Here is a 22,444-nt window from a genome sequence, read left to right as displayed (position 1 = left end):
ATTTTAGCTGATTTTGGCCATTTTGGTCATAAATAGGCTATGGTTTTTGCACTCTAGCCTTGATATGGTTTTTTTTTTTTAATTTATTAATTTATTATGTTTATGGTAATTTAACACTGGTCCGTGAACTAGGGAACTAATTATAACGTAGGTCTTAAACAGGGTTTTGATTTAAGGGTCAGGTCATAAATAGAGTTTCGAATTTTTGGTCAGGTAATAAATATAATAGGGTAGGGAATATCGCAGATTTTGGTCATAAATAAGGTAAGGGTTTTGGGAAGCGGGCCGCACACCCCCACCCAATTTTTCTCGGAGCACCCCCTGGGTATTTATAAAACTCGATTCTGCAGAAAACATTATAAAATTGGCAATATCGGATATTTGGTCTCAATACTGCTTATAATGAAATAAAAAGGAACATTACGGGTTGGCTCAAAAATATGAATTTTATGTCACTCTCGCTTGTACACTACGCTCACTCGTCAGATATTGTTCTTCCCACTAGGATATAAAATTCATATCTCTCACCTCCGTCTAATATCCCCTACTTACAAGCTTATTAATTTTAATAAAATAATGTTGCTGAAGTTTGATTTTTAATGTTTAATTTCTGGTTTGAAATCTTTAATCTGATTTCTTGTCCTAAAATCGAATATCAGTGCATTACTAAAACAGAAATCAGCAAGACCTTCAGGACTAGTTGTTTCAGAATTAGAGCGTTTAGAAATGAAGTAAATTGATTGGCTACAAAACTCCCTAAGTGATAGAGACGCAACTGATCATGATAGGGCACCGTAAACCCACTCTATCGGTGGGTGGTTAAATATCAACCCGAAGTGTTTTCAGTGTGTTGGTTGCGCGTAACTTGTAATAACATTTATGACAATTTTAATCAAATTTGCTTTGAGACTCATTTCATTAACCTACATATAGCCACCCACCTAACAGTTCTCCACCCTGTGGAGGGCCGTGGGGGTGGCAAAGATGTTTGCACATATACATATGGCCGGCACGAGCCCATGGGCTCCTGACGATGGCTAAATTTAGCCTCCAGAAACAGTTTCTTCTTTGAAGCGAGTGAAACTACTAGTAAATTTAGAAGAAGAGAGAATAAGAGACTGCGGTCGACTTATTCCAGAAGAGTTTAAGCAGCCTCTCCTCTCTGATGCAATGTTCGAGTCTGCGCGTTTGACCAAGCTCCCCGACCAACAGGAACTCTGGGTATATCGACCGCAGCGTTGTGTCACTGTCAATAGTATGTGACGTCAATACAGGACGAACAGTGATTGGCTGGTGCTGTATGTACCTCCCACGGAAAGGTGATGGGAATACCTCACCTGTCAGTCAAGGAAATGGACTCGATCCTATGCAAGGAAAAAGGTAAGGGAGATTTAGAGCGCAAAAAGCGAGTTGCACTTGGATATAAACGTGGTATAGAGTGGCTTGCATCGAAAGAAAAGGGATCTGGACTAGCCAGAGTGTGGTCGTAAAATGACTTCGCTTCTTCCTTTCACGCCGCCCATAGTTAAAAGGCTGCTGGGCTGGAAAAGAAGTACGGATGACGATGATAAATGGGCCGAGAAAGCCGTGAAGAGTTTAGTGAAGAAATTGAAGAAAACTGGAGGCCTCGAGGAGCTGGAAAGAGCGATCACCAACCCAAGTATTCCCACAAAGTGTGTCACAATACCTCGCAGTTTAGATGGCCGTTTGCAAGTGTCGCATCGTAAAGGCTTACCGCATGTGATTTACTGTCGGTTATGGCGTTGGCCCGACCTGCAAAGCCATCATGAACTGCGACCTATCGAGTCCTGTGACTATGCCTTTAGCTTGAAGAAGGATGAAGTTTGTGTGAATCCTTTTCACTACCAGCGAGTGGAGACCCCAGGTAAATTTGTTTTGAGTAATTATTCTCTGCGCAAAGTATGCATCGTGGAGGTCGTAGAGGTTTTTCGCTTTGTGTTCGCTCCGCATCGCAAATTAGTCTATCGGGTTTTGTTTTGATCTAAGCGCGCGTGTAACATTACTTTGCACACTAGTCGTGTGTCTCAGCGATCGTTCTAGATGTCAGGATGTCTGAATAGTTTACTTAGGTCAGAATTCTATTCTGCCTACATTAAACCAGCAGGGATAACGAGCTAACGTACAACATCATATCCTTGTAATGCCTAAGTTGTGAAGAGGATACGTATGTTCTTAGCTCTTGATTAAACGCTCGAGCATGTGTTCGATAATTGCCAGATTGTAAGCAAGGTAATGTGCATTTTTCTAACTTGAGAAATGCAATCCGAGTGGAATGAAAGGTCCAAGAGAAATCCCCAGTACAGCGAGAACTTAATATTCGTTCGTCCTTGAGTTTGTTAGTCACCGTAGAGCGTTAATCGGCCGTTGTGTCTTAGTATTTGGATCCTTGGACGTGTCTGAAAACCTGCAAGTTCATATCAAGAGAAGAAAGTGAGTTCCGGAATAGTTTTTGGTCGATTCACAGTATCAGCTGTTTTTGATGTCCAATATTAAATTGTTGCTTTATAGATGGAGTCTTTGATCCGATCTGATCGGTTAATTTCCATTTTCAAAACAGTGCCTTGATTTTCCAAGGCTTTCGAGGGTAAATTTGTGTAACTAACCGTGAAGCAAAGCCAGTCAGGGTTTTGCAGGAGTAGATAGTGTGACTTGCCGCTGGAGGCAGTGCTCGGTGTCTTTTTGCCCGTTTTCAAAACATGCATTTGTCATTCGTTTAGGAATACTACAACATTGTGTTCGGTCGATCCAGTTTTATGCGATGTGTGGATGTGATGAAAGCAATTATCAATATTGCCGCGGTTCAGATTTGCCATTATTTCCACCACGTAGATACAATTCCAGTCTCTATTTCTTCTCTGAAACCGTAGAAAACAAATCGATTAAACTTGTCTTCCTAGAGCCTCGTTTAAAATAAATAATTTTGGGGGAGCTTAACTGCGCGATTTAGTCGATTTTGTTTGACAAACGCTTCTATTTATGTTAGCGTAGACAATTCGAACATCACGCTAAGCGAACTTTCAAGTACTTTTTGCACCAGTTTGACAGTGGTCAATGACACATTGTTTCACTAAAGTTTTATATTGATTTTAAAGTCGTTGAAAAATTTATTACCGACTTTATTTGTCATGAGTTCCTAGTGTATACATGTATGTGTCACGAATTTGCTTGGAAGCTTCGCAAGCGAAGATTTTGAAGCGGCCAGAACGAAGAATCCATTTAAATGCTGTTCATCTCTTTCTCGAATCTTTCCTTCATCCATAACATCAGAAAATACCCTACATTAATTAAAGCATTCTGGCTGTGAGTGATTGTTGTTGACTTTAGAAGTTCATTTCTTGTTTTCGGTATGTTAGGCGTGCTAAAATCTATTTTCGTCAATTTCCGCTTGTATTTTATATATACATGAAAGAGCTGCATGAAAACAAGTTTTTGTTACACAAATACCAAATTTTGCTCCGAAGATATATAATTAAACAGTGGGAATCGGTACACAAGTTTCGAACGTTGTAAGAAGCAATTTATGACGGCGAATCAAATACAAAAGGTTTGGGCTTGCCTCCGGAAGGGAGTTACCATACTTTCCTTGTTATCTGATATAAACATCAACGATCAATTGCAGATTTTATTCACGTATCGTTTGATTTTTGTCAAACCACAGAACTCTACTGAACGCATTACTTGACTCGCACACGGAGAGCAGTGATCTTAATTTTAACATCAACTTTTATTTACAAATTTATGAGAATATGAAGTTAGTGATGGATGGCTTATTCATTGATGGTGGAGTCTTACTTGGGCTAGTTTTGAAAATCCTGTGTTCAAGCTAGAGAACCTCTTGTAACTTTACCTGATGTATTTTTTACCTTTGGAATTCATTGTTATCGTTTGAATCTGTTAGATTTAACTGTCCAATATAAGGTATCTTTGTTTTATCTTCAAAGGTGTTTTCAAATGCTTGGTTTTGTTAGAGCTTTATGTCTGTGTAAACTGTTTTCCTTGACCTTTCTTGTATTTTTGTGGAAATCGTCGGCAAGATGTTGTCCACACAACATGCATGTAAAATTTTGGCAAACAAACTCATGTTGGTGTAAGAAGTGAATTGTTTTTTACTGTTATCAGCAGAAGTTGAAGATAGGAAGTTTTTAAAGATAGTGTTAATTGGGGTGAGGTTCATTCACCTTTTGTTGTGTTTGCTAGATAATTCCATAGCAACATCAAGTCTTGTTACATTTATTCTTTGTGAGAGAATGTCGTAAATGAACTAAGCCATGCATAAACTGTTGTTGAACCAAATGTACCTTACCTTTCTCACTTGAATTGCACTTTACTTGCTTGAGAGTTTTGTACATCAAGCGAGAAACCAAATTTGGTTCAGAGGCAAGTTATGTATGACTCACTCAGCTTTTAACATTCACCCACGAAGTACATACTGGCTGGAACTTTTCAGTGTTCATGTATGCATAAGATGTTTTTTCTTGGAAATAAGAGAATTGCATTAGCTGAGGAACCTTTTAAACTACCTACAATTAGCTTGCGTAAATTTAACAAAAAAGAATTTTGCTTTGAATATGGTAGAATACATTACTTGTATTTATTTAAAGTTCTTTTTTCCTAGCTAATAGTTGACTACTTTATATAAAGTGTGTGTACCTGTCTTGCATGTATTGGGAGATATCCTACAGGTAGATGTATCGTTTTTGCAAAAAGACATCTACAAGAGATAATTTGAAGAGTTTGTGTACATTACATGTGCATTTTTTCCTGCAATGAGAATGTTTTAAACAGCTTTCAGAAAGTCTATGAAGGTTAAATTAATATGTTTTTCATTGTATTTCCCTTGGGGCAAACAGCATAAATAAATGAAGTGTTTTTTTGGCCATGACCTCTGTTTTTTTTTTTGGACAATTGGATCAAAACATTGGGAAGGCCATCCAAGACTGAACTACACATGTATACATGATGCTTGTATGAAATCTATCATAGCTGAAGTGAAATGCAAAGTTGATCATCTGAAATATCTGAACAGTTTTGTTTGATGCAAACCTAATTTTCCATACAGATACCCTTTACTTATGGATCTTTCAGTCAAGTTATAAGAGCTAGATGCAAAAAGGTGAAAATTAAATATAAACATGATTTCAGGGCCAGAAATCCAGTGACCAAATATGCCATGTACATTGATCTATAGAAATAGCTCAGTGCTTGCCTTGAAAAAATGAATTGAAGGTTTTTGAATTTTGTGTAATAAAGAAGTCATCACACTATTTAATCAGTGACTTTGTGACTTACATTGTACTTGTATACACACACATAAGTGATAATGCCTTGCAATTTTATTCACAGCACCCAACCAATATAAAGCTCTCATTAGAAGAATTATTCTAGTAATGTAATTATTGTACATATACAGGGCTTGAAAAAAGTGTTGTCCCATTGTCCCGGACAAGTAGACCCCTTCTGGGCAAGTAAATTTTCATTCTCACTTGCCCAATGGGCAAAGGGTCAGGCAAGTTGTGCACCAAAAATATCATTAAAAGAGTGAACTAAGACTTCGCCAGCGTAAGCAAAATTTGAGAGCTACCTGTCTCGAGGACAAACTGAAATTTATGTTTTTGTCAAGCCCTGGCACTTATATTATTCTATTAGGTTACTCCAGAAAAAATACACCCCCCCCCTCCCCCCGATGGATGGCAAGCATTTCTGAGCCCCCCTTCTGACTGGATTTCCCAGACCGCTAGAACCTCCCTCCTGCCCGGATTTCCAAGCTCAAGGACCCCCCCTCCTGCCTGAATTTCCATTTTTTTTAAAGGCCCTAACTGGAAACAACAGGCAATAGAAAAGATGTAACATTTCATCCAAAAGATCCCTGTTAATTATAATTTTAAAAGCTCGGCGAATATTGCAAATTTTGAGGTTTAAATTTCAACATTTTTTAAATCAGAATATTCAAATGATCGTGTTTAACATTTGAGTGATCTCACACTCTCCTCTAAAATGCCATTTGCCTTTTTCTGTACCACAACAAATGTACAAGATAAGAAATTCGTAAGTCTTAAAAATTATGTAAATGTAAGAAAAATTATAGCGAAAAAGTCCTTAAGGCGATTATAAATAAAAACTATAATTTCAGTTTTCTGTGACAAGACGGCCTACATTGGCACGTGTTTACTAGATCGAGTCCCCGTTGTTAGGACTGTTAGTGTGACATTTAAGAAAGCTTTTTGAACTAGACTAATTTTAAATTTCCCCATTACCTTGATGTGTCTGTAGGTCAACTGGAACTCTTGCCTTTCTTTCAAGCACTCAAGTTTTTATGTGTAATGTCCACGTTCTGGCTTCCATAAACTTGTCTTTTACCATATGGATCATAAGGCATGGATAATAAAGTGGAAGCAGCCTAGATAAAACTGCTTGAAACTCTTGTAGATTCAAAGAGGAATCTTCAATGTGAAATAATTAAAGAACTTAATATTGGGGTATATAGCGGCATTTACCATGAGCATAATTTTGGACAACCTGGATTCCACAAGAAAACTGATTGTTTCGGCTGATCTAGTTATTTTGCATGGTGGTATCGTATCCACAATTTACGGTTACACATCATAAGGGGTAGGAAATAAATTCTACACAAATTGTGCATACGCATGTTAGCCAGCAAAACGAGTTCTTGGGTTGCCTGAATAAAACAGAAAAGTACAACTGACTCACCTAGTCTTTTCTTCACATTTTTGGGGATGTTAGAAAGTACAGGCGCGGGTGGCCTGGGTACTGTAAAAATGTTCCAGGCATTGCGTGCTCAGTCGACGTTGTTTTATCTGGTCGTAAAGCTGTTGTTATCCATTTATTGCGCTGGTTCTTCATGATTAACAGGACCTACAAAGGTAAACTTAAAGCATATGAGGCAAGAACACTATAAACTGAAAGACTACAAGATTTCCCATTGCAAAGTTCAAGCGAGGTTAAAGTTGAAAAAGACTCCTGAGGAAGAATTTTTAGGTTCAGATCCTCCCCTCTTGCCCGGATTTCCCGAGCCATCAACCCCCTCCCCCCTCCTGCGAGAATTTCCAGTTTGCCATCCATTGGGGGGTGTGTATTTTTTCTAGAATAACCCATTGTGATGTACATGTCTGCTCTGTGTGTTTCAGTACTTCCACCTGTCCTTGTTCCGCGTCAAACAACAGAACTACCCAGAGAACGCCCACCATTGCCTGAATACACACGGCCTGAAAATACCACATTTCCTACTCAAGAACCAACTAATTCACCATTTCACCAACTGCCTGGTGAGTAACTTGTGGTAGATTCTCTGACAGTTCATTAGTCAGTATACTGTTTCTTACTGTCCAGATATATATTTGCAAACCTGGAGGATATACGAAGACTCCACACCTGATAATTACACTGCCAGGAAAGAAAAGTCTTGTCATAATAAAGTTCAAAAGAAAAAAATTCATACAAACATTTTCTGCGAAGTAGTGTACACTAGTGGTGAGAATGTGATTGTGAACATACTTTGATTTACTTTATGTGCAATTTAGGTAAAGTACAACTACATGTATGTAATCAATTTGAGTAAGTTAATTGGTTTATGTATTTATATATTGTTATTAACAGTAAAGAAAGAACATTACTTCATTGACACAATTGATTCAATAGTTAATTACAAGTTACAGATCTCAGTGTACAGGTAATCGTGATCTTTCTAAGGCAAATGTCTTTGGTATCGGCTGTAGGTGTTAGCCTTATTAAAGTTATGTTGGCCTTATAGAGCATTGGCCTATTAGTAATTGTGGTGTTATGTACATAACCCCTGGGAGGAGGGCCTGTTTATGCAATTCTTTATTGGTACTTGTATGGAGGTTTGAATGGATAGTTTCTCTTAGAAGTGGGGTGATTGAGGAACGATTTTTTCTCTGCTATCTTGTACAGGGGTAAAAACAGGGGACTTTGTTAAGAGAGACAGATTGTTTTTAAGTTTTGTGAAATGAGGCATGGTTTGCACAAGCCTTTAAAAGTCTTATAAAAGGAATCCATGAAAGTCAAATGTTGAATTTTCACCAGTAGTCCTCGAATTTTGGTTGTCATTTGAATACTTGATACTACAGGATAAAAAATAATTTCAACATGGAGGTACAAACTGTACAGTACCGCTCAAAACTTATAAGCAAACCAAAATTTGCATTACTAATGCATTAACAATGGGAAGGGGTAAAGGCATGTGTTTTGCTGTGTTAGACTGCATTTTGACTTTGCGTTTTAGCGTGTTTTTAAAAGTAAACACATTAGTATGTATGAGCTTGGTTATTGTTTGCTTCTTTTGTTGCTTTGTGAAAGGAGGTTAACAACCTTTTCTAACAACCACATTCAGAAGGAGTGTCATTTGTCTTCAAGGAGCAGACATGTTCTATTTCTTTCATACTGGCTGAATATTGCGGTGGTTACATAGTGATACATGCCATTTTATTTTGAGTCATTCAACCTCAAATACAATGATTTGCATTGCGATAAATCAGCTTATTAAGGTAATGTGGCTTTCAAACGGGGCTGCGTTAAAGTCAACAGACAACACCGGAGAGTTTCTAATTCTTTTGTACTGGATCAAGATCATAGAATTGATCATTATCGTTACTTACCATTTTGCTTAATTCATTCATTTATTTGTGAAAATATGTTCTGCAGTTTCGAATAAAACAATATTACAAGAAATAACGCTTTCAAATAATGCGGTAGGGTGAAATTTTATTTTATCAATGCCAAAAAAGACAATTGACAAGAACGGCAAGCTGATGTTTACTTCTCTCATTCCAGCTGTTATCAATCTCTGTGATTTTCACACAAACTAGAATCATTACATACGTGATTTGTTTTCATTCAATCCATCGCTAATAAGATATTTCTTCCTTTCTAACAAAACAGGCCCTTCAAGCTTGAGAGCTTTTGAGGTATTTAAGCCGTGTGATCAAGAACTTTTCACGATGCTTGAAGAAGACAATAGCTAATTGGGCTGCAAAATGCCACATAAACAAATTATTTCAAGATGAAAATCCAAATTAAAAACTTGGCGCATCATTGAAAGCAACGCAACAATAATATTCCTATTCCAATCTTCTTTATTTATTTTGTCGCTTTTCTTACTTGTCTTGTGGAGAGTAAAATTCAATGTTTAGTGTGCGACATCTCTTCTCAAAGCACGCATGTCCCCAAGTCCCAGATAAGCTAGAAAACTTTAACTAATGGAACAAAATTGTTTTATTTGTCTCCTTTTGCTATACAATAGCGGTGAAAAAAGGAAATATCGAAGCATCAAACATCTCCTGTTAAATTATCAGCCTTCACATCTTTGAGAGACGCTGTGTAAACACTGCAGTGGACGTCATAATTTTTATTAACAGCTATTTTTAATCCTTGAAAGAAATTTGATTGGGGCAAATTTTGATCATGTGTTAGGAAACCACTTTCGAACTGTGGGTTGCGTGTCAAGCAATCAGCAAATCAACACTTTAAATTGTAATTTTTGTCAAAGTTATGCTAAACACTTGATTACTCATGTGCCTAAAATTTACTCGTGTCAATCGTTATCAAAAATTTAGTTGGAGGACAGCTTACCTGGGCTATTGCCCATCAGGCAAGTGAGGAGAGAAAGTTAATCCTGCGTGCGATGTTTGCTTAGTTCTGAGCAGTACTGTAAGTCAGGAAAAACATTTGGAGTCTCAAAAAAAAAAAATGATTTTGATGGTACAGAAACATACAGATTAATATGTGAAATATCTAAAAGTGGAAGTGATCCCACCTTTAATGGGCTCTGGAGTAGTCTATTTTTTTTAAATTTGCAAGCTCAAGTATTCTTCTTCACAAAAGATCTTTTTTGTGTGCGGTTTAGAAGAGGTTCTGAATAATTAAGCAGTTAAGCACTTGAATATGGAATTAATTGAGTGAGCAGTTGCCAAATTCTTAAAGACAAAGTGTTGTTTTCTCAGAGCCTTTATGTATTCTATATTGTGCTTTCAAGTTTACTGTTATTTGACATTATTGTTGTCATTGGTGGTGGTTGTGGTGGTGGTGGCAGGGAGGGGGAAGGTTTGAATTAAGAACTTTGGAAGGGCTCCTTGCAGAGGCCCCCCCTCCCTTGCCTGGGACTCCTCCCTTTCAGGGATGGCTGATCATAGGTGCATCATGAAACTTTTACAGTTCCTGTATTACAAATGAATATAAAACAGTGCCTATTGATGTACTCAGAACATGCCAATGTTTGTGCTGCATGTACAATCCACAGTATGTCAAGATGTCCAGTTTGTCGATGATTTACCTGTATTTTGCACAGTAGGCCCTTTACATGATTTGGTAACTTGGTACAAAATCAATCATATTGGGCCACATGTTATGCAATGGGAAATCCAAAACAAAGAAAGTCATAAGTCAAGGCTGGCTTTCCTTTGTTTTGGATGTCCCACTTCGTACACTGTATCTTGTGGTGTAGTATGGCTGATTTTACTGTATGTGATTTTACCTTGAGGTCACACATGTACCAGATACATGTACATTGTAACAAAACCAAGCTACTTTGCAACAAAAATACGCACTGGTATCCTGTGATGTGACTCTCCTTGACTTACTATAAAACTGACAGAGAATGCCATACGGGAGGATAATGTATAGATGGCGGCTACCTGCTCAATTTTCTCTATTTGCTCTGCTTCTTCATGCTTAATTCGGTTTGCGTAACCATAATACATGTTCACTTTTTGTAACACAGAGCTGATAAAATTGGTACATGTACTATGTGGATCAAAATTGCAAGGCAGAGCTTATGTGTCAAATAGTTACCGTATTTACCCGTGTATAATGCACACCCGTGTATAATGTGCACCCTGATTTTCCGGACAATTTTTGAAAAAAAATACCCACCAAAACAAAAGACAAACAATATGTATATTCCATTGCAACAGTTTAATAACATGAACTTTCAAGCTTACAGTACTCAGGTAATTAGTGTTGACCTGCCGGTATACTTTTCTAAATCACAAAGCAATTATTTACAACAGTTTCGAAGTGAGTGATAATTTTATGATTGTTAACAGTACCTCAAAATCCGTAAAAATCCTCCACTCTGAGTCAGATGCGAAGAGCTTGTCTACAAGAACCTCATCTTCTAAAATAGATTCATCATCTGATGAACTGTCAAAAACACAATCATCCTCGGAACCATCCAGAGCATTTGTGATTCCGCACTTTAAAAAAGATCTCACGACCATTTCTCGTGGAATATCACGCCATGCTTCGCCGATCCACTGGCACATGAGTTCTTCGGATGGTTTCGTTTTTCTTCCAGTAGCCGTCAGTTCATGGATTCCCTCAGCCGTCCATGCCATCCACCATGCCATCCTGTCCTTAAAAGGTTTGTTTAAACACACATCTAGAGGCTACAGTACTGAGGTGAGCCCGCCAGGAATTACAGCCAAGTCTGTGTTCTCCGATTTCAGCGAACGTTTCACTTGCTCTGTCTTGTGTGCTTCAAAGGAATCCAACACAAGTAGACTTCTTCGCTGACTTAGACCTCCACTTTGACAACGCCAAACTTTTTCAATCCAAATTTTCATGATTTCGCTGTCCATCCAGCCCTTTTCTTGGACAGCAACTACGACGCCATGTTTGTTTTGGATCTTTGGCATGGTCTTGCGCTTGAAAATGACCAGCAGTTTCAATTTTGAGCCATCTCCTGTGCATGCCAAAACGACAGTCAGGCGGTTCTTTTCATTTCCTGTGGTTCGAATCTTGACTATTTTCTCGCCGGTTGTGCTGACAGTTCCATGTGATGGCATGTCAAATTGAATTGGACTCTCATCCATGTTTGCCACAAGGTGAAGAGGATAGTTGTGGGCTCTTCGCTGCCTGATAACAAACTGGTGAAACTGCACGATTTTCTCTTTGTAGTCCTGTGGAAGACGTTGGGCGAGCGTGGTTTTCTGTCGCAATGACAAACCATTTCTCTTCATGAATCTTTGGCACTAGTGGTTGGAAGCCTTAAACTCGCCAGCAGCGACGTCATACTGTGGATGTTTAGAAAGTTCCATTGCTTTTAGCCTGATCACGGCCGGTAAAATCACCAGTCCGTTGTTTTGCTTTTCTGTGATCCAAGCCATCAGATCTTGCTCAAGGCGAGGCCAAGCCGCTTTCCTTCCACGATTCGCATGTTGAAGTCGTGGCATTTTCTCTAGGTTTTCCCCTCTTCTTCGCCAAAGACGGATATTGCTCTCGGCATTCCAAACTCTCGCTGGGCTGAACGATATCCATGCTGTTCTGCAAATTGTATAACTTTCAACTTCTCCGCTGTGGTGTAACTTTGTCGCTTCATGTTTGCTGCTGCCATAATTGCCCATAAGTTTACAATGATTGCAATAAAGATGCTTCAAAACAGTTTGTTTTTATCCATCATATTTAAACAGCTGTTATTGGTTAGTTATGTTTTTATTATAACAACAGTCTTGACAACAGCCTATTAAAACCAAGTTTATTGTTCTTTTGTGTATGCATGCAAATGAGTGTAGCGGTGTAAACGATCAACAAGCAAAAGGTTCCGAGTATAATGCGCAGTGCAAATTTCGAACTATAAATTTTGGAAAAAAGGTGCGCATTATACATGGGTAAATACGGTAGTACATTTAGTATTGGGTCCCTTCCAGTGAAAGCAGTGAGGGGAAATAAGTTGAAGGGTAGAATGATATCAAATAATATGTTAATTAATGGAAGACAGTACACTGTAGATCGTAAATATGTATAGCATGTTACTTTTAGGAAAGCAAATTTGTACAGTTAGTGTTCAATTCAGTTGCATCATTTTACACAGGCTGCTCATTTTGCTTTTCTGCATGTGTCTGTTGTCTCTACTTGTTTACAACAGTCAAACCTCCTTTTATGGTTATCTCTTTCTATAGATACTCCAACAGGGGGATACATGTCTGAAGATCAGTGCTCTGACATGTCTGGAGACCAACCACAAAGTATGCAGACAGGTGGGTAAACACATGCAAACCACTTTTCTGCAGAGTGCTGCACATTAGAAACCTGGGACAGCATGTTCAAGAATTACCTGACTCTGTTCTAAGCATATGAATTATTGGTTTTTCTCATTAATACAGCAATGTAGTCAGGCTGTATTTAGCTTTTATTAACTGAGCGGGAGGTCTGTTTGTGAGAATCCTGACCGAGGTTATGAGTACAGACCGAACGCTGTGAGCTCTGTACACATGACCAAGGTCAAGATTCTCCCATATTGGCTGACTAAGCTCGGTTGAAAATATTCTTATTATATGGCAAATAAGAGCAATTTAATTCGTTTATTGTAACTGGTTTGTACTAACTGACATTTTGCTTGTGAACGGCGATGAACTGAATTTAATTCTGCCAAAGTTTTCTCGTCCTCTTTACTTTTTTTCCTCATCAGGCTTTTTGGCAGTTCCATAAATAAATATAGTTAGAAGAAAATAGTCAATGATTTTGCATTTTAGTTTGCAACTTTTTCACTGCAAAACATTACCAGTCTAGATTGGAAAATCTAGACCACTTTCAATATCAATTTCAGCCAATCAAATTTTTAAATTTGTTAGTTCCCGGTCCTTGTGAGACAGAGCCATATAATAAATTTATGATACAATCAAGACAGTTCCCCTGAATCCATATTTATCACTTACTCCACTAGTGCAAGTTTGATATGAGATGGTAGATAGCCAACAAAGTTTGTAGCACCTAGTTGGCTATAATCATCTCATATGCAAGAACTGAGAGAGGAATAATTATTTTATTAAAAATGCCCCTAATATATAAAAAAAGTGGGAGGCGCGGTGGCCTCATGGTTAGTGCGCTCGTCTCCGGATCGAGCGGTCTGGGTTTGAGCCCTGGCCAGGGACATTGTGTTGTGTTCTTGGGCAAGACACTTTACTCTGACAGTGCCTCTCTCCACCCAGGTGTATAAATGGGTACCGGCGAACTTAATGCTGGGGGTAACCCTGCGATGGACTAGCATCCCATCCAGGGGGGAGTAGAAATACTCCTAGTCGCTTCATGCTACAGAAACCGGGATAAGCTCCGGCCTGATGGGCCACTTGGCTCGCATGCAGACTTTACCTTTACCTAATATATAGAAAACTACATATACACTAAAATAGAAATGAAAATGCCAAGATAAAAAAAAAAAAATCACACGGATGCTTACCATATTTGTAGAGCATGGTACAATGGCTCGCAACCCATAATGGCTAAGCCAATGAGAACTCCCGAATTACAGTATCCAAGGATCCAGTTTTTAGTGCAGAGTGCGCTGTTGGGATGGTTTGGGGGTTGCCCTTGCTAAAACACTATTGTAATAAGGCACTATGGTACTATGGCCATAAAGTATAAACCTTTATGTTTGTATAATTAATTAATTGCAATTAATTAATTAGGCTTGCAAGGGGGATAGGATGGGGTAGGTACTTGTGAGGACTATGTAAAATGGGGGGTGTATGTACCTAAGTTACTTCCTTGAGCTCTTCAAAAAGCTATTTGTATGTTTCAGAAAGCCCCTTGCTTGCCTTGTGGTACTTTTCTCTTTAGAACAAAACCAAAATTTGCTTCAAACACGTGCGCAGATTAATAAGCGTTAGTGTCAACTACATATCAGATGGAAAATACATTTCATACAAGGTCACACACTAACATTGAGCCCTTTTCCATGTGGTAGAACCCTAATGAGTCATACGCATGCATCCTAGCATTGTTAGCACGATACAAGAATGCTACTGTGACTGCATGTCCTTTGGGATTACGCCTAACTTGGTTCAAGAAATATCATCTGCTGTTTCCAAACTACACTAGTGCGTTTATTTCATTCTTTAGTTGTCTCTATCAAAGAGAACAAAATGTTCATACCTGCAGCCGAAACTCTCCCGAATAAGTGGCATTAAAACTTGTCAAATTGTACAAAAACCCAGGAAACTGCTCAAATAGTACTGCAGACTCTGTGGTATCTACTGGAAGCATAAATTTTTATCAGTCTCTGACGGGAGTCATTCACCAATGAAGGATATAATCTCGGTCAAGTAGCGCTGTTTACTTTCGATACCGCTCGTTGAAACGCTTCTCAGTTGTAGTAATCGATATCAGTGTGTATTCTAAATTTAAGTGGTGTTATTGTTAACACCAAAGGTGGCAACAGAACCTACTGTTCCGTGACAATTTGATAATTAGATTAGTTTTTCTTTATCAGTCAAAAGAAAATTTGCGTGTTAAATAACGCAAATCATTCCTCTTCCATTTCTCCTTCTGACATTCAACTTTCTTCCATCTATCTCCAGCTGTGAAAAGAATGCAAGCACATCTTCTGTGTGTTTTCGAGAAAAAAGAGGCTCAGGTTACATACCTTTGCAAGGAAATTAAAAGTATCAAGTTACAAACGTTTGCGTGAAGAGTAAAATTGTCATGTTTGCTACTTAAATGTATTGTTTAATTTAAAATGAGCAAAACTCAATGTAAAACACCACAGTAAAATTTAAGAGCTGTCTTGACAAATGGTAATTAATTTTAAGCTATTCTTGGACTGAATGAAAATACACACATCAAACATATACAATGCTAAGGTCATGTCTCATCAAAACTAGCAAGGTCAATACAAACCAGGAGTGAATGGTAGGGGTTATACAGGAACTGTGTTATGAGTACTGTGTCAGAGCTATACATTTACGCTCTGCACTATCTGAGATTGTCTCACTAGTTAATAATAATATTGTCAAACTTGGCTGTTAATGTCTCCACATTTTAGTAGTACTTAAACGGTAATGTTTTTTTTTTCTTTGAGAGAAGAAATGTTGTCCTAAACCTCTTTGAGAAATTTTTGGGCACCACTGTGTAGCCTGCGTTAGGGTTGCATCTGTGCTTGGGAAAAAAAAATTGAGTAAGTGGGGTAAATATACATGCACTAGTGAGTTGTTAAGAATACCAAGTCAGCTACCTGAAGCACAACCAGAGCAATATAAGAAGAGGGGTAATTTATGACTCATTTTAAATCATTTCAGCCCTCATTTTCACTATAAATTTACTTCGCATCCACAAATTTGCTACACCCCACCCCCTCAAACTCATTTGTGTTCATGTAAGTCTCGAGATTCATCAACAAATTCCTAAATTATTTAATCCCAAATTATTTTCCCTGGATTCTTCTCAACCATAACAGCATTTTTCTATGCAGATGGCATACAATCTCCAAGACAGTGAAAGAATAGTGGTTCAGTTTACAAAAGAATCAGTTTACAACAGAATCATCCAAGTAAAATGCCCCCTCAAAATATATTTCCTTCTTAGAGAAATGTTTATGGGAACTCTGAGTGAAATGTAGATTCAGTGCTTTTTTGTTGGTTTCTTTGTAGATCCTGGACCATTATCTCCAGACCCCACCCTTGTAGGTAAGAAAGAAATTTAATTCCAGACTAGTATTTTAAGCAATGATTTTCTGTTTTTGGCCTTATATACCACTGTAAATAGTTGATGTAAAATTATTTGTTCATACATGTAGAGTAGGCATGTTGAATTACATGAAGATGTAGTAGAGGGTCTTAGCTACAGTATATGAATGTATATGTACATTGTATGTTTGTGTTGGCACATGAATATACAGTTGAACCTCCTGTAAGCGACCGCCCAAAATGTCAAGCCTATGTGGTTGCTCACCAGAGACCTGTGGTTGCTTATGAGAGCTAAGACTATATTGGGTCAAACTTTTGCCTCATTAGAGTATGGTAACTACTGTCAATTTCGAGAACAAAATCCGATTCTTCCCATTGAGAAATTCTTGTCTCTTGTACTACCCAGGAATACATTAATCGTCCAACTCCTTATTATCCAATTTCCTCTCATTATCTGTCAAGTGGTTGCTTATGGAAGGTTAAAAACAAAATAGAATTTCAAACTTAAGCTGTATAAGTGATCGCAGCCACTGAGGAGAGGAGAGGAGAGGTGGTCCTTTGCGGGAGGTGTTCGCAACCGAAGGTTCGACTGTAGTCATTATTCTGCGCATACATTACATGTAACTAGTGAATTGTTTTTTGAGCAGTTCTTGTCCTTTTTTCTACTAGATGCTCAGCCTGTTCAGTACACTGAACCAACTTACTGGTGCCAGATTTCTTATTATGAGATGAATACAAGAGTTGGAGATATTTATCATGCAGCTCGGCCAAGTCTCACTGTTGATGGTTTTACAGATCCCTCTAGTTCTGACAGGTTCTGTCTTGGATTGTTGTCAAACATTAACCGAAACCCTCAGATAGAGATGACACGGAAACACATTGGAAAAGGAGTACGTCTGTACTATATTGGTGGCGAAGTGTTTGCCGAGTGCTTAAGTGACAGTAGTATATTTGTTCAAAGCCCCAACTGTAATCAAAGGTATGGCTGGCATCCAGCAACTGTTTGCAAGATTCCACCTGGGTGCAACTTAAAGATCTTCAATAACCAAGAATTTGCTCAGCTATTATCACAGTCTGTCAATCAAGGCTTCGAGGCAGTGTATGCATTAACTCGTATGTGCACAATCAGAATGTCTTTTGTCAAAGGCTGGGGTGCTGAATATCGCAGACAAACTGTGACAAGTACACCATGCTGGATTGAGCTTCACCTTAATGGCCCTCTTCAGTGGCTTGATAAAGTACTTACGCAGATGGGATCTCCCTCAAATCCGTGCTCATCAATGTCATGATGCATGTTTATACAGACTTAAAGAATTTATCGTGTGACTGTCTGCAATGCTCAAAAATGTAAGTTAGACAATAAAAGCTACTCCTATGTTCGAGACCATATATACAGGTTTGTATCAAGGGTCCAGTCATATTGCATAGAACAAGTAAGATCCTTCTCAAAAAAGTAATCTTCATGTATTAATAAATTATATTTTATATAATTATGAAAATCCCAGTATTACATATATGGTGTAAATGTGCCATTGTTGTCTTAGAGAGAGGGTACATTTCTAAAATGTCATTATCAATTGCATTTGGCAAAGAAAAGAGAAAAAAAAGGTTTATTGCATTCTGCAGGGAAGTTAGACCATGGTACACCTTGAGTTACTTTATCAGCAGATGCATTGGACTGATGTATCAGGAACAAATTGCTGGTTTTAATTACTATTTTTTTTACTCATGTTCATCGTAAGAAAGAATCACGAGTATACACATGTATTTTAGGGCAACACAGCTGAAGCTGTGGTGATTTTTAGCATTCAGGACTCAGCTACTGAAGTATATGTCAATACATGTACATGTACAATTTATAGGGTTATTTCCATGAAATTATAAAGATAACTGAAATCTAAATTTTATCAGCCAAGACAAAAATATGACTAGTAATAATATGTCATCCAAGATTATGAGATCCAAACTTAAGATCAGTGAAGAGGTAACAAATTGCTGTCAACAAATGACCTTTCATTGACGAGGACGAGTGCAATTGTTATTCTCGCCAGTGAAACAGAATTTCACTCATAAATTAGCTGCTGTACTGTACATGTATTGAAGATTTTGTCATAATATTCACTGTGAAGAAAAAAATACAGATTAGTTAACTTTGTAACAGGTTTCTATTAATGCTTGTGGTTAAATGCATACCAGGGTAGATTTTTACTTTGTCACCATTTTACGTGAAATTCAAGCTTAATTTGGTGCTTGCTGTATGCTTCGTGTCTTTTTATCTGTCTGCTCGTTTTGTGATAAGAATAATAGTACATATATGCTAGCCACCAGCTAGCTTGATGGGTTTAGGGTTTTTAGGTGTAGGTTTATTAGTCCTTATTTTTTTTTTTACATGTACAGTGAAATGACTGTCTATCCTGTTGCCACACATCAAAGCTTGTTTTATTTTATTGTTGCTGATTTTTGCTTCCCTGAACTTCTAAACTCGACTCCACTGGTGAATACCAGTGTGGGACGAATTGAAGAACCTTATAAGTGAGTGATAGACGACTGTACTCTGTAACATTTTGAAACTTGAAGCTATATAGTCTTAGGGTAGTGATGAAAACAGCTGCGCTCAAGAGGGAACTCATCATTACAAGAGTTTAAAAGTGTTCTCTTCCCTTATGAGATCTTGTTAATACTATTGAGTTTGATTGAACATGTGGCAAACGGTAAACCATGAAATGCTATTCCATGGACATTTCACCTGGTGTTAATGCACTTTTTCGTTTTCAGAGCTAACATTGCAAAATAATGTTGCACGCTTATTAACTAGTAATTCACCCCACCTGCCACTCCAAAACATCAACAAGCTGTCTTCACCACTACCCAGGTAGCCATCTTTATCCACTCAAAAAAAAAGAAAGAAATATTTAAACATGATTGCGAGATGCGTAGAAATATATCTAGATCATAAGAGTGTGGTACTTCACAAATCATGGAAGCTCACAAGTGAAAAGGGCGGTGTTTCCAATGGAGTTTTGTCCCTTCAAAAAGTCTGATTCATCAAAGTTGTTAGTAAATACATTGTGGTTCTTTAATTTTAAAAATTCCTTACAGCCTCTGATTAAATATATCCGACTCTTGTCACCATTAGACTTTTCCGCTGTGATTGGGAGAATTTAATACAAGGCTATAGGCGTTCGTGTTGTGATGAGTGACGTTATTCTCATCACCTGTTTGCTTGACTTGCATTGACTTTTTGAGGAGACAAGTTACTGATCACTCAAGGCTGAAAGGTTTGGAATCTTTACAGAAAGCCCGGAAAACGTGAACATAACACATTTTACTAAGTTATTCTCGGTATCGCTGGCTTTTGATTGACCTTGTGAAAGTTCTTGTGGCAGGGTTTTTTTTTTAATTGATCCAGGTTTTGTTTTCCCTTCAAACCCGAGATTGACTTCCTTTGCAAGAGGTCAGTCTCGAAGAAATGAATTTTTATGACTCGGACTGTATATTAAAGTTGTGGCTTTTAGAAAAAGTAGGGTGATGTTTTAATCTGTAATTAGAACTTTTAATCGATTGTAGCAGATTAGATTCTATGACTGTAAATAGTCCAAAATACAGAGTTAATGTAATAGACTGATAAAGCAATGCCTTAAAAATAGATCTCATTTTAGGAAGAATTGTATTGTACACCATTTTATGTTCTGCTTCCATTGCAAATTTTATTTTGCTATGTACAGCCAGTGAGGCCGCCTTTTTGTCTTTGTAATGAACGTTACATCAAGTAGTAGACATAAAGGATGGCCATATTTTACCTTTGTAAATATTGTCTTCTCTTTGTTGTGTGAACTATAACCTTGCCCCAACCGTACAGGAATTTGAAAATCGTAAACGAAGTGGTTTAATTTTTCTTCAAACTGGAGCTAATGTAAACTTCCGAAAGTAACGACCCTCGTTACTTCCGGAATTACTAGCCTATAGGGCTCCTTAGTTTCGGAAGGCTCGCAACTTTCGGGGGGTCGCTAGCGGCCACAATTTTTGGGCGTTACTTTCCGAGGGTCGCTGCTTTTGGGTGGTCGTTACTTTCCGAAGTTTACGGTGCTCATGTTTAGGGCCCGTTTAAATTGTCTCGGGTACCCGAGACAACCCTCTCCTCGAGCTAGCTTTTCACTTATTTCTTTGCGAAATCCAACCAACTGCGGGGGGTGGGAGGGTTCGAGTTGTGTCGCCTCGTTAGGTAGGGTCACCCTGGCCGGCGGGACAACTTTTCTTCATATAAACACTTTGGCTCGCCCCCGGCCCCGGGGGCTCGCCCAACCGGGACAACTCTCGGCATAGCGAGTGTGACCCTCGATAAAGTTGCTTTAGAGGGAGTGTTGTCTCGGGTTCCCGAAAACATATAGATAGACGATGAATACAACTGGTAATGAAGTCAAAAGCGACAAACCAAAGATACTGGTTAAATTGATTTTTCGTAGTGATTCGCTTGTTTGTTCTACAGCCTAATTCGATGTGTAAAGTGATTCACAATACTAAGACTACGGCTCGGCATACGAGTATACAAACAAACAATCGCGTCTGTGGTTCCTTGTTTTAGTCTGTTATTTCATAGTTCTTGATATTCACCGCGGAAAATTTAGTAAGACATTTATTCGCCTCAGGCTCGGGTTTAACAAAGGTAACGTTGTGCAATTGCCGGAAGTGGTTTTCGTACGCATCTTTATGGAGGACTTCACTTAAAATTCTCATGGCATTCTCACTGAAAGCCTGTAGGTGGTGTGGTCACGGCGATTTTAGTTAGAGACCAATTCACTAGGGGGAAATCAGCGTGGAATAGATAAACATAGGCACGCAAGGCGTGCAAGAGTTATTATTTTTTTTTTGTGAAGTCTCAGAGATAGGAGCATTCATGGAACTGTTTACACTAATGATTGGGTTAATTTGACAAGTTTTTTCGGTTGCGATGTACAGCAAGAAAGAAAGTGGGAATTTATGCTGCACATACGATGTTACATGGGTAGTAAGCCGTAAAATGTTTGACTGAACAAACTACAGCAATCTGACACGTCTCCAGATTAATGTAGATACCATCTTATTTTCTGACAGGCAATTTTATTCGTTCTTTGATACAACCCACACTGTGATTTGTGTGACACGCACACATGCATAAGTCCCTCACTCACCGATCCAGATCTTCGGGAAAACGAAGAGGTCTTCGTTTTCCCGTTCCGCTGGACAACGGTAACGAAGGCTCTGGGAACGAGATTGTCACCGATCACAAAGTCCTTCCAACACCCAAGAGGAATTTTTGCTCAAAAATACTCAAGTTAAGAGAACCTTTCGCATTTTCTACAAGTCGTAAGTATACCCTTTTTACACAACACAACACAACACAACACAACACAACACAACACAACACAACACAACAACACTACTTTGCCGAAAATTGAAAGAAAGAGAAAAAAAACTTCTCTGACACATTGAAAGTCTGATTTAATTAAATTGCACTTTAACTTGGTGCCACGCAGTCTTCAAAGAACATTTGAACAGTTTTCATAAATCTACCTTTAAAAGAATGTCATAAAATGCCCATCAAATAAAAATATTAAACTGCTACTGCAGAGACGTAAAATCCGTCCAGAAATGAAAGCTTCTTTTTCGTTAAATATCCTGGGAACAATAGCCGATAATTTGTCAGCTCTAATTGAATTTACTCCCATATAAAAAACAAAAGTGTTAAGTTACTATTTGTAACTAAAGATAGGAAACATCTCGTGGGAATAAGTGATGACGATTCGTCAGCTCTAATTGAATTTACTCCCTTGTGAAAAACAAGAGTGTCAAATTACCCTTTGTTACTGAAAAATATAAATATCTCGTTATATTTGCATGCAACAAGAACAAAACAATCGTTACCTGCACTTACTATTGTAAACATTAGAACTGTTTCAAAACTAAATAGTCTCATCTCCTCTAAAACATTTCCTAAGAACTAGAGGCGACTA

The 22,444-nt window shown here is 38.2% G+C and overlaps 1 protein-coding gene across 1 annotated transcript; it reads left to right on the top strand.

Annotated features, from left to right (window-relative positions):
- Positions 1 to 950: 950 nt before the first annotated feature.
- Positions 951 to 21,572, top strand: LOC145479775 (SMAD family member 3-like). Its single transcript, XM_081458224.1, has 5 exons — positions 951 to 1,885; positions 7,167 to 7,304; positions 12,954 to 13,031; positions 16,419 to 16,454; positions 17,124 to 21,572. Exons 1-5 carry the CDS (start codon positions 1,492 to 1,494, stop codon positions 17,741 to 17,743), a joined length of 1,266 nt encoding a protein of 421 aa, XP_081314350.1. The 5' UTR covers positions 951 to 1,491; the 3' UTR covers positions 17,744 to 21,572.
- Positions 21,573 to 22,444: the final 872 nt, after the last annotated feature.

The sequence above is a fragment of the Orbicella franksi genome, chromosome 2 (genome assembly GCF_964199315.1).
Source record: "Orbicella franksi chromosome 2, jaOrbFran1.1, whole genome shotgun sequence".
NCBI classification, from domain to species: Eukaryota; Metazoa; Cnidaria; class Anthozoa; order Scleractinia; family Merulinidae; genus Orbicella; species Orbicella franksi.
The sequence above is the reverse complement of the archived record's forward strand: the minus strand, read 5'-3'. Positions and strand labels throughout refer to the sequence as shown.

Excerpts from the sequence above, each read along its gene's own strand:
- LOC145479775 (XM_081458224.1), top strand. The coding sequence starts at position 1,492 with ATGACTTCGCTTCTTCCTTTCACGCCGCCCATAGTTAAAAGGCTGCTG. Across the intron at positions 1,886-7,166 it reads CCAGCGAGTGGAGACCCCAG|TACTTCCACCTGTCCTTGTT; the intron begins GTAAATTTGTTT and ends TGTGTGTTTCAG. Across the intron at positions 16,455-17,123 it reads TCCAGACCCCACCCTTGTAG|ATGCTCAGCCTGTTCAGTAC; the intron begins GTAAGAAAGAAA and ends TTTTTCTACTAG.